We start from the raw sequence: 12,906 nt of genomic DNA, 5'->3' as shown, positions 1-12,906 counted from the left end.
GCACCTGTATGAGGAAGTCCATGCTGGAGACCCAGGCGGTGGAAGGCCTGGGATTGAGTGATGGTGCTACTGACAACAGGAAGTGATGCAACTGGTCAGGACAGGCTCGCAGCACACTGGTGACTAGGTCCGCAGACAAGGGGTGAGTGTACGCCTTCTGTAGCGATGACAGGAAGCCAGTCAGGATGTGGTTCTGATTCCTGGAAAATAATTACAATAAGAAGAATAAGGTCAAGAAAATCATGTTAAGAAGATTGCTGGTGACAGATAGTAACAGATGGTGGCCGAACAGGACCGACAGACACAGTGATTACATCAGGCAAACCAAACTGCAATGATTAGCTAACTATTACATAGCTGTTCTCTGAAATCATGGATGTTTCTGGTCATGATGACCTGATGATTGGTTATCATAGAAGACTCATTAATTCCTTGTATCAATGCACTGATCTCTAGTAAGCGCCAATAATAGATTGTAGAGACAATGTGTTTCTTAAAAGTCAAATGCATAGTCTAATCCTCCATCTAAACAATAATTACAGACAATACTATTTTCATTTTAGGAATACATTCTCCTACATTATTGTAATGAAAATATTGTAATGAAAATGTTGACATATAAGAATCAAATGATATTCATCTTCAGTACAAGAGGAACACAACAGACATATTCTTAAATATCTTAAGAAGAAAGCAAATCTTTATTTACCATGATTTCTGAGTCTAAATTTTATTTAAATTTTACAATGTTTTCTTGTTGTTAGGCATTAAGATATTTCTCTCCCTAAAACATATATATATCATCTTCATATGTCATATCCCAAACACTAGCCTATTGCTATATTCTGTAGTTACAAGAGTGAGTGAGTGAGTGAGTGAGTGAGTGAGTTTTTAGCACCATTCCAGCATAAATGGGCTTCACACATTGTACCAATTTCGGGAATCCTGAGGCTGTTGCATGAACACTTCATCTCTGGTGCTACCCGACAGCCCAAGTTGCCATAGTAACTCAAGGTAGTAGTATCAACATGACTCACTTTCCCGATGTTCCAAGGGAGCTGTCGTAGAAGTTGATGCCAGTCTTGAAGGAGCAGCAGAGGTCAGTGAGGAAGGCGTGGACAGCTTGACCTACCAGCTCCCTCTCCTCCCGGCTCACTGGCATCTGAAGCAGGGACATTGTTCAATGAGAGACGACTAGAGACTCATAGGAGGTCATTTTTATTGAGCCCAAAAAACGTATTGACCTCGGACAAAAAAAGCTAAATATATGTTATAGAGACAAAAGCAGATTCAACATATCAAACTATGTTAGCTACTATCAGGTTTGGAGGTTCCAAAACATGGAGGCATCTGATTTGTTTAGACTTTGGGAATACCATTTCTGGGTAATTCCCATTCTATTTTTAGTAACACAAGTCAATTCCATGAATTATCAGACCTGACTTTGAGTCAATATGTGATTCTGTTAAATGACACGTGACAGCTTCTCGACCGATGAATGTGGGGAAATCTTTCCATTATATAATAAAATGCAGTCAAGGTCAAGTTTGTAACATCAAAATCCACACGGGTAGAAAAGGGGTGTCGACCAACATGGGGTCAGGGTACCCCTGACCTCTTCTGATCCATAATCCCCTTGGAGTTGACTTTCCCTCAGCTTTAGTCTAAAAGCTGTGATTTAGGACTGACCTTGACCAACTCTGGTCTCAAGGTTATTAATAATTAGGATAAAGCAGGAACTATCATTATTGTTTGAAACTAATTTTATTTCATTTGACAGGCAGACAATACTGTTTATCTTGGTGCCCCTTCCACTTCCACAGTTACCCTATACATATACAGTGTATACAGTGTGTTGTTTAACACTGCACTCAGCAATATTCCAGCTATATGACGGTGGCCTGTAAATAATTAAGCCTGAACCAGACAATCCAGTGATTGATATTGTGAGCGACGATCCACACCATCTGGATATGATGACACACAATCAGCCAAGTCACCAAACTGACCACCCGGTCCATTTGGTCGCCTCTTATCATCAGCACAGGTTGGGGGGGACCTATTTTACCCCAGACTTCACACAGTACAGGGTGATATATAATTGTAATTGTAACACGTGATTCAAAACTATTGTGGTCAATCTAAAATAACAAAAAGATATGTGTCAAAATATATTAATCTATAAATTAAATATTTTACATGACAACACACAAATATGTATGAAAATCTAAGTAAGTTTGTCTAACCTAACACAACGCAAGCTGTATCCATTGACCCAACACAAACTATGAGAGTATAAATGTGTTATCCTGTATAAGGTGACATGTATATCAGAGAATCACTTTAGGGTGACGACCATTCTAACCTTGGGGGCCTCCTTCTTGCCCTTGCCCTCCTTCCAGTGCTGGGGACCCTGCCACCAATACAGCTGACTCAGCTGTTTAAGGATGTTCTCAGCAAAAAGGTGGACCTTGGCCGTCTTGGTGATGGTCGAACTCTGGACAACCTGTAGACATCATTAGACAATGTGTAGACATCATTGATAAGAAAAAATTAAAATTGTGCAGTAACCACCCCTTTCATAAAGCTCATGACTACACAGTGACTACCATAGTCAATGGCTCAGTGTCTACTCAAATTTCATTTTCAGCTTCCCTAGGATCATACCATCCGAGGTGATTGTAGGAGCATGAAAGTTCTAAAGTGAAACCTCATCCAGCTGGATTACCTTCAACACAGTCACTTGTCTGAGGAGAAACCACATGTCTAATAACAAGCCCTAGAAATCCTCAGTAGTGAGGCCTACTGAGTATGGTCGCCCTACACGACTTGTGACCTGGGTTTATTCACAGTTCCACGTGCCACCACGCCAGGTTCAGCAAGCACAAGTAGGGTTCTGATGAGAATGACAACCATTCTGGCAGAGAAAAGTGACATAATTCTGAACAATGATCTGTAGTCTTGTAGAAAACAACCCATGCTCAAAGTCGGATAGAAGCTTACCTTGTCCAAAAGTGTTGTCAAGATGATTTGAACATTTTCCACCTTGTCCGACACAATGCCGTGGAGTATTTTCTGAAGCATGACTGAAACAAAAGGAATGACACAGTCACGATTCATGTATCCTCTAACATATCTGAATTATGTCTCATATCATAAAACACGGGTTGCATGGGAACCAGGAGGAATATTTCTGAAATCAATACTTTTCTGTTCTTGGAATTCAAAATATTTCCCATGTGGTGCAGATCAACGTGAGGAAGATAGCAGCCCATCAGTAAACAGGGTTAGAAACTAACAGTTTTCGGCCACTAGTCCTTATAATGATAACATAAAGCAAAACCCTTAAAAAGGGCAAATTTCTACTAGTCCTTATGATACCTTTACCATTTGGCAGTTTGGCAAGGACTATAGGACTAGTGCCAATTTCTAACGCTGGTAAATGTGAGTGAGTATTCTATTCTTTTAGCAGAATTCCAGAGATATAATGCCAGGAGATACCAAAATGGGGCTCCACACATTAGACTAACATGGGCCTTCAGCCAGTTGAATCACTTGGCTACGACACTGCCCTAATGTAATACATTTCAGATGTTCTCGTACTGAAGCACTGTCTGCCGACCTACCCCTCTGTTCCACCATCTGCCTCACCACGTTCTCGTCCCCGATCAGGAGGAACGCCATGATGAAGTGGATGAAGCAGGTCCGCACATCCTGGGAATCCTGAGACAAGGAGAAAGAAATGAATAAACAGAATTGTTATTTCGGTTCTAATGACCCTGATCAATGGGAGGGACAAAGGAATTAAATTCACTTTATCACCACCAAACTTTTATCATCCCAAAAGAAAGATGAACCACAGATACATATAGTGAAGTATGTACATTAGAACATATGTTTCCAATGTGTACCACTTAATGACAAAACTAACAATCAGTCAAGTGTTACCACAGCGTGTCTTTATTCTGATCACAATATGCTACTACATATGATTTCCAAACTTTACACGCTAATCCTGCACGAATCAAATCAATCTAATATCTCTTGAATATGAGTAAGTCTGTGTATATTAATGTATGGTATTCAGGTTGCACTTGGCAGTGAGTTTACATAGTCGCCACATATATGTGTGGCTGTTATACCTTGATGTCCCGCCTCTGGCACAGCACTTGAACGTTGACATGGCTGAAGTCAAACTGCATCTGTACTGCTCGGGCCGACAGCGGGGAGAACGCTACCATGCGTGTCAGCAGACGTAATGTCTTCTTGATCAGCTGATTCTTGTTGTTGAGACTGAGACTGAAGTAGATGACGCGCAGGTGGGACGCCAGGATCCGCTGTACGATGTTCTCACCGATCAGCTGAAGCCTCTCATTGGCATCAGCCAATCGGATGAAGACACATTCTAACACACTAAAGAGTGTGAGTATCTGGCAAAGAAAAGCCATTCATCAGCTACGGGTATTTAAATATTTGAATATAAAGCATGATTGCAAACATACATGTACATACTACCTATCTATCTATCTACAATGTATACAGTCAAGTCTCGTTAATTAGACACTCATTAATCCGATAATCAGCTTTATCCGACAATAATGATGGGAACCGATTAAATCAGTGCTATTTAGACCCGTTAATTTAGACCTGACTCTGACACACCTAATTTGCAACAAATTACCGAAATCACTCAATAATCAGCCTCGTTAATCCGACACAGTGATCAGTGTACACCATGGTCATCTGCCTGCGAGTACACAGCCTGTGTTTTGATACGAGTAGGCTGGTAGCTACATATTCCAACTGATGCAGAGATAAACTTGCTAAACAATAAACAATTAATGCTTTAAATAAAGAAAACAGGAATAAATCACATGCTTTGATTACCTCAATCTCATTAAAATCAGATACAAGTTCTCGCTATCACTGAGGACATCCCATTACAGGTCACGTCAGAACAACCTTTCGTGAACTATGACCGACCAATGAAATGACTAACAGGAAGTCAACGTCAGCCACTTAGAAAGCAGCTTTCTAAAGCTTTGCGGTACCAGTTTCAAACTTGCGACTTCCATTCCAGGCTATGCTTTTTAAAGTATTTTGAATAAGTCATACAGTCAGTAATAGTTGTTTTGTGTTTAGCTTTTGAGGTTGCATGAAAACATATTCGGCTAACAGTGTAACATAACAATATGAATACTTCATATTTTTTTTTACAACATGTTTGTATCAGTATCTATCGTGTAGTTGTCAGATTTTCGATCACGAATGTTGAGACTACTTGACTACATACTCATGATACTCGTTAGTCCGACATAATCATGTTTATCTTGTCTCCTCATGTTTTCCTCTCCTCCTCGTGTTTACCTCGCCTTATGTTCACCTCTCCTCGTGTTTACCATGTCTCTTAATGTTTACCTCGCCTGGTTTCCTTATGGATTCCTCGAACAGCTTGAAGATTTCTCCACACTCCTCAGATGTCTCCAGGTACTTGCCCACGATGTCATACTTCGCTTCATCCGGGTACTTCTCTGCTGCTTCAAGGAACTTCTCCAAAGCTGAAATAAGATAGTAAAATAACGCTTGGTCTGGCAAAATAGTGGTTGACAGCATGAGCAACTATCCCTATCACACATTTTAACCACAGGACAATCACTGACAGTGGTTCCAGATCTCAAGACATGGGATACAAGCGAACTATTAGACTAATGTCTCATACTTTGGCTTCGGAATCACCGCAGACCTCTAGACCCACGTGTACCTGCGCCACCTTGGCCTCGGTTTCTCACTCCCTCAGCCTGTTAGTAGTTAAGTACAAATCCTACGACTCTGCTGATGAGTTTGTGAGTGCGACTGTCACCGACTTTGGTGGACTCCATTGAAAGAGAGCTAAATATCTAAAACTGTACAAGGAATTGTGAACATGTCCTCACCTGAAAATGCTGTGTTCGCATCGCGCAGCTGGAATTTAAATTCGACTTCAGTAAACACATCTTTCTTCTGTTTTGTTGGTTTACGTTTTACACTTTCTTCGGAAGTCGTCCTTGTTTTCTTCACTGGAGATGCCATCTTGTCTTCCGGTGCTCATTTCAATCCATGAAACCCACGTGGTTATCTGTGTACATGTCCACACTTATAACTCCTTACTAAGCGTGTAACGTTATTACTGACATAAAACGCTTCTTTAGGTCTCTGTACGGAGCTCAGTAAAACCCGGACGATGAGAATGTTTGAGAGACTGAGGCGCACGTAAAATATCCATTAGTGACATATTTTGAATGGCGTTTCTAAATTACATATTTAGAAACAAAGCATATTATATTCTATTAATTTAACGCGTATTACTGATGGCCACCCCACCCCACCCCCCACACACGCACCCCGTATAGGTAGATCGTAGGGAATGGGGACACTCTATGTTGGTTTTGTAAATAAACACATTTCTAACACCAGTCACAATAGTGAGAGCTTTATAATATGCCTTGCTGCAATAGACAATAACTATCCCATGTTTGGGTTCTATTTAAACTTCATGGCATGATATTGTTGCCATGCTTGTTTAACAGGCTCCGACCAATTAGACTCCTACCAACCAATTATTAAATGATATATCCGTTACGGTGATTAAAAATAAATTACGTATAAGGGGATAGACTACACAAATGTGCCCCAGGTGACCTTGACTAACCACGACCAGTAGTTATATCCGGGGCTGACTGTTGTCACCTGTCCAGGGCTCACAGAAAACAGGCGGTTCCCACTGACTGAAAGCGAAACACCTGGACAGCGGTATCTCGTCACTAGTTGGCACTAGGGTTAGTGTCGGGAAAGTACGGATGTCATGCTTATTTTTAGTTTATGTGGATGTTATTAAACGCTAATGGTAAATCGATCATGAAATTTCCGATCTATTAATAAATCATTAGGTATACATATCACAGAGTTTACCCCGTGCTTCACTTAACATTTGTGGCGAGACAAGTTGAATATCACAAGTATATTCAGCCCCTGGAGAGCCTTGTTGCAGGTATGTCTGATCCAAAAATTAACTCATTTGCTCTGTGGTGTTATTCCGTACATATATTGTATACATGCAAGTCATTTGTTACATACCTAGATTTACTCTTTCAGTGAGTGAGTTGGGTTTAATGCCGCTTTTAACACTGTTCCAGTTACATCGCGGCTTCACTCTTTCAGTATATACTGTGATGCTATTGAGGACTTTTATAAAGGGGGTGAAGGGGGTGTCTGAATCATGAAAGGTAACGTGAGTGGGCCAGGTTAGTATTGTGGGACGGGAGTAGGGCCTGTGATTGTGGGTATGTGGGTAGGGACAATATTGTGGGACGGGAGTGGGGCTTGTGATTGTGGGTATGCGGGTAGGGTTAGTATTGTGGGGTGTGAGTGGGACTTGTGATTATGGGTATGTGGGTAGGGTTAGTATTGTGGGGTGTGAAGGGGCCTGTGATTGTGGATATGTGGGTAGGGTTAGTATTGTTGGGTGGGAGTGGGGCCTGTGATTGTGGATATGTGGGTAGGGTTAGTATTGTGGGGTGGGAGTGGGGCCTGTCATTGTGGGTATGTGGGTAGGGTTAGTATTGTGAGGTGGGAGTGGGGCCTGTGATTGTGGGTTTGTGGGTAGGGTTAGTATTGTGGGGTGTGAGGGGGCCTGTGATTGTGGATATGTGGGTAGGGTTAGTATTGTGAGGTGGGAGTGGAGCATGTGATTGTGGGTTTGTGGGTAGGGTTAGTATTGTGGGGTGGGAGTGGGGCCTGTGATTGTGGGTTTGTGGGTAGGGTTAGTATTGTGGGGTGGGAGTGGGGCCTGTGATTGTGGGTTTGTGGGTAGGGTTAGTATTGTGAGGTGGGAGTGGGGCATGTGATTGTGGGTTTGTGGGTAGGGTTAGTATTGTGGGGTGGGAGTGGGGCCTGTGATTGTGGGTTTGTGGGTAGGGTTAGTATTGTGGGGTGGGAGTGGGGCCTGTGATTGTGGGTTTGTGGGTAGGGTTAGTATTGTGGGGTGGGAGTGGGGCCTGTGATTGTGGATATGTGGGTAGGGTTAGTATTGTGGGGTGTGAGGGGGCCTGTGATTGTGGATATGTGGGTAGGGTTAGTATTGTGAGGTGGGAGTGGAGCATGTGATTGTGGGTTTGTGGGTAGGGTTAGTATTGTGGGGTGGGAGTGGGGCCTGTGATTGTGGGTTTGTGGGTAGGGTTAGTATTGTGAGGTGGGAGTGGGGCCTGTGATTGTGGGTTTGTGGGTAGGGTTAGTATTGTGAGGTGGGAGTGGGGCCTGTGATTGTGGGTTTGTGGGTAGGGTTAGTATTGTGGGGTGGGAGTGGGGCCTGTGATTGTTGGTTTGTGGGTAGGGTTAGTATTGTGAGGTGGGAGTGGGGCCTGTGATTGTGGGTTTGCGGGTTTCCGGGTAGGGTTTGTACTTTGAGGTAAGGGTGGCGCATGTGTTGTCGGTATGAGTGTGAGGGTGGTGGATTTCTCGGGGGGTATGATGTAGTTATAGGAGCCGCTATTTTCTGTCCAGTGTTGCGTCCCTTAGTCTATCAGGATCCTCTGATAAGATACAGAATTAGCTCTTAAAGCGGCGTCATACCAAAGTTAGTCACCGATGTCCTCTATCATGGATTTTTAACAAAGAGGAAAAACTAAACATTTCTTTACCTGTTTTCCCTAGATTTTGAAAATTAATGTTTTGGTAAATACTTTCGGAGAGTTGTGAAAACGCGAACTGTTTGATGAAACTGTGTTAACTCCGATTATGTCTACTTACAGATTGATAATGGGCGCCCAAAATACAAAATCTCCTGTCATCGACATGGAAGAATTCTTGAAGTCTTGGGCATGGACAGTGTTTTCCAAAACTGCCGCTTACAAATCAAAAGGCAGTCCTGCTTTGTCTGATGTTAATATTGACATCGTCTGGGACCGAGTTCATTTCTCCACCAGCGAACCAGCGTTTGGGTTAAAACAGGGCCCGGTCCCTGCTAACTCCCAGATCGTGTTCAAGGCGAATTACACAAACAACACGACAGAAGTACAGGAACAGAATTTCTCAACAACAAGAACTACAGTTGCCAAGGCAACAACTCTACTAACACGAGGATTCACTCGAGGTATGGACACCGGTATCAAGATTTCAATCCCACCAGAGGTCGCTTATGCCACTTCCGGTTTCGGCCACGAGGTGAGCATCAAGACCGACGAGGTGAATACTGTGGAACACACACTGACTTGGACAACAAACTCGAACATTCGACTTCCGCCAAAGTCCAAAATATTGGCGCAATTACAGGTTAGCGCGGAACAATTTCAGTGTGATTTTTCCACTTATGTTATATTCAAAGGTCAGGTGGTGTTGCGTATCACGGACAAGCGAACTGGTACGTTCATAAAGGTAGTTGAGAATGACGTTGGGACCATTGTGAAAGATGAGCTAGAGAGACGGAAGATCAAATACAACACTTCAAGTCCAGACGCCATCACGTTGAATGGCAAAACCGTTCAGTGGCCAATTTCCGGGGAGCTACGGTTCAAATATGGCGTCACACAAGATGTGCTTCTTGATCCCCAATAGACGAATCGGTGAAGAACTCATGTCTGTGCACATACTCACTGTGAACGTGTTTTCAAATCAAGAACTTTCGCGATGAGTGTTACGTTTTGTCTTTCCGCTTTGGTACGTTTTCAATCTGATGCCCAAAAAAACAACATTTTTAAAACTGCTGACTGTGAGATATATTTATCTATCTATCATAGCAGGGCGACACTCAACACGGAAACAGCTAACTGTGATATATACCAGTAATTATTTTGATCGTCTATCTGCATTAACACAATGTATATTTATAGATTGTCATAATATGTTTGTGATTGTTTGTGCGACTTTATTAAATTATTGTTCATCATAAGAAACATGAAATGTCTTGTTGTTTATCTGCCTTATAAGTAGTCAGTGATCTAAAATGTTTTATGTTCCAGTGATGGGTGAAACGAGCAATATGATATAATTTCTGTTTTTCGGGTTTCCCATAAACATCAGAAGTTATTGATGGCTATTGTATCACATGTAACAAACGTTCTGTGTATAAATTCTCTTTGGAATAAACTATTTACTTTTTGTAAGTGATACTAAGTACAAACAACTATTAAACGGTTTCATAGACCGAGAGTTTGAAGAGGCAATGATATACTCAGCACGACTATTGCATGATCACCTATATATTCCTCCCTTGATTCCTCCCTTGCCACATCAAGCCCGCTTTTCTGTGTTAACTATGATTGGACTATCGCACATATCGATAGTCCAATCAGAGAACGTTTAGCAAAATCAACATACACGACTGGTACGCTTTCGTATGAAAGTGATTTACCGTGGCAAGTCTTAGTTGACACGAATATGTTTTTTCATCTTTTGATCTACGCGAGGTGGCGCCAGGGTCGAGCCAAGAAAAGTGGTTTGATGTTGCAAGGATGGGAACTAGGCTTTGCTATAGGCTAGTGGATACTTTCCTCAGGAAGATGGATGAGCACCTGCGTGTGACACTTGCACTAATGATGACCTGTTCTGCAGAGGAATCTGTTTCGTAGAGCTAGAAGAACGAAGTGTCTGTCTTTTTTTAGGTTGGTGACCCTGGGCCGCCCTACTTTTGGACCACCGACGACCGGTCCGAATTATTATAATAATATAACAATATGATTACGAATCTGAACCATGATATTTCATGCTGAAATAACGACGCATTTTCACAGTTCGTCAGGTGGTCTATTGGATAGAGTGTCTGCCCGGAGAGCGGGAGGTCACTGTTTCGATCCCCGTCCGCGTCATACCAAAAGAATGAGTGAGGTAATGAGTTAGGTTTAACGGCGCTTTCAACAGTATCCCAGTTCTATCACGGCGTGTAAGCTTAATGTAGCAGGTGTATATATTTGTATTTTAGTCTTTTTGTAAATAAATCTATTTCAAGTTCTGTTTCTGTTGAACTTTATTCAACAGAGGTGTGTGTTTGTTTGTATCCCATCATTCTAAGACCAGGCCTCAGTGATCAATCACAACCCAAGCTCTACTACATTCTTTGTCCAGTCCTCTACTGATCAATCACATCCCAAGCGATCCTGTGATTGGCCAAATTCAAATTTTACCTTCTTTCTCTGACTAACTCCATATTGCCACCTTCACTGTGCACTGCACTGGGAGTATTCATAGATCACCACAACAGGTTAGTTTATTATTTATCTTTATTTATAAATAGGATTAAATAGCAATCATAGATTATGCATTATAAATAAGCATCTAAGAAGTAATTATATTTACATTGAATCATATATTTCTATTAATGTTGATGTTTTGAATCAATGTGGTTTAGAGGCTGAACTTTAACCTAAGCAATAGCGTATTTTAATATTATCTTGTATACATGCTCAGTTATAGCTACATTAATGGAATTGCACAAACTATGCATTTTGTTATTCATTTCATTGTATTTAGTCACTCTAAGTATCTATTCCTGCTCTTTCTTCTGCAGGACGGTGACATTTGAAGGGTGACACGTTTCACACCTTTGTGCCACACATAGTGTATGTGTAACCATTTTAGTTAATATGTATTGTAAGCCATTTCTATCATATCTAATAATACTTAGATGTAAGTAATGACAGAAATGATTGTATTGCTTTAATGATGATATGATATATATTATGTTTTAATATGCATAAACTATGTTATCTGTTGTTTCTTATTACAGGGTGTCTATCGTGATTATCAATAAACATAAGCCTCACACCCCGTAGCCGTCTTGGTGTCATCTGTTTAAAATAATGGATACAGCCAAGAAAACCCGGTTACATTAATGTGGGAGGAAAGCCCGAAGTGATGCAGGTCTCGGACGTTTATCACGTTGGTGAAACCCACGAGCACTGATATCGTGCTCACAAAGCTACAAACAAAATTAGGTTGAATCGGGATTCGAATCTACGATGATAGGTTTCTGGCACGGCTAGGGGACGCCACTAATGCCTTAGACAGCTGGGCAAGCCTGTAACCCCCTCTTTTCCGTGACCCTGTATTACCTCCTCTTTTCCTCTTGCCGGTGGGTGGGCGTTACCAAGCACGTGCACCTCCAAGTCAATACCGCATGTAACATGTGCCATCTGTTTCTGCATTCTGATTGATTGGAATTAATTGGACAGAGCAACATGCAACTTGGATGAAATAATCTGTGTATGTCCTTGATTTACATTTCAACCGTAAGTATGATATACTTTAGGTACAAGGAGAACGCCGGAAATGAAAGTCCAAGTTTCAGAAGCAAGTGTTTTAGTCTTTATTAAGGTTTGTTTAACCGACAGGTGATCCCCCTTCTCAAGGTGGGCAGGTATCTGGACGTAGTCGTTTTCTGAATATTCGTCTTCGTCAGCGGCAGCCTCCACATCATGAGCATCGATCCATGCAATTGGGATACGATGGCATGAATCTACCAAGTCAGCAAGCCTGACCACCCGATCCCGTTAGTCGCCTCTTAAGACAAGCATAGTCGCCTTTTCCGGCAAGCATGGGTTGCTGAAGATCTGTTCTACCCCGGATCTTCACAAGGCTCGGAGTAGTCAACCTCAGCTCGCTAGTCTTTCTCCCGAAGCGGCCAGCCACAGCTATTGAGTGTGGTTTCAGCAATCTTTAATCCGATACCATGGATTAGCATTTTAAGTAACACAGGTAATAAGACCAAGATAAGGAGCAGCGTTTACACTTCACTTCTTACATGCAAATGGTTAATTAGATACCGCCAAAAAGGTAACATTTAAATGTAACCATTTCCCACCAATTTCTTAAACAATTAAAACATTTGTCTGTATGTCTGCCTGTGTATGTCTACCTGTGTATATCGATATGTCTACC

At 41.8% G+C, this 12,906-nt stretch overlaps 2 protein-coding genes across 2 annotated transcripts in view; one reads left to right on the top strand and one right to left on the bottom strand.

Moving 5' to 3' along the window:
* The window catches only part of LOC139474489 (nucleolar pre-ribosomal-associated protein 1-like), a 35,142-nt gene extending 29,027 nt beyond the window's left edge, over window positions 1–6,115 (bottom strand). Inside the window, exons 1-8 of the mRNA XM_071257533.1 lie at window positions 5,934–6,115; window positions 5,419–5,558; window positions 4,143–4,430; window positions 3,627–3,723; window positions 3,004–3,086; window positions 2,366–2,506; window positions 1,038–1,162; window positions 5–200 (exon numbers count right to left, since the gene is read on the bottom strand). Coding sequence (XP_071113634.1) covers window positions 5–200; window positions 1,038–1,162; window positions 2,366–2,506; window positions 3,004–3,086; window positions 3,627–3,723; window positions 4,143–4,430; window positions 5,419–5,558; window positions 5,934–6,069 — 1,206 coding nt within the window. The 5' untranslated portion in view covers window positions 6,070–6,115. The remainder of the gene's footprint in view (window positions 1–4; window positions 201–1,037; window positions 1,163–2,365; window positions 2,507–3,003; window positions 3,087–3,626; window positions 3,724–4,142; window positions 4,431–5,418; window positions 5,559–5,933) is intronic.
* An 859-nt stretch (window positions 6,116–6,974) lies between these two features.
* Window positions 6,975–9,835, top strand: LOC139475725 (uncharacterized). Its single transcript, XM_071258913.1, has 2 exons — window positions 6,975–7,027; window positions 8,787–9,835. The coding sequence occupies exon 2, from the start codon at window positions 8,794–8,796 to the stop codon at window positions 9,586–9,588; it is 795 nt and encodes a 264-aa protein (XP_071115014.1). The 5' UTR covers window positions 6,975–7,027; window positions 8,787–8,793; the 3' UTR covers window positions 9,589–9,835.
* The last annotated feature ends 3,071 nt before the right edge of the window (window positions 9,836–12,906 follow it).

The sequence above is a fragment of the Haliotis cracherodii genome, unplaced genomic scaffold (genome assembly GCF_022045235.1).
Source record: "Haliotis cracherodii isolate W230 unplaced genomic scaffold, xgHalCrac1.p SCAF_3, whole genome shotgun sequence".
NCBI lineage: Eukaryota > Metazoa > Mollusca > Gastropoda > Lepetellida > Haliotidae > Haliotis > Haliotis cracherodii.
This window is presented reverse-complemented; position numbering and strand designations above follow the sequence as displayed.

What these genes read in the sequence shown, in the direction of transcription:
- LOC139475725 (XM_071258913.1), top strand. Translation starts at nt 8,794, where the DNA reads ATGGGCGCCCAAAATACAAAATCTCCTGTCATCGACATGGAAGAATTC.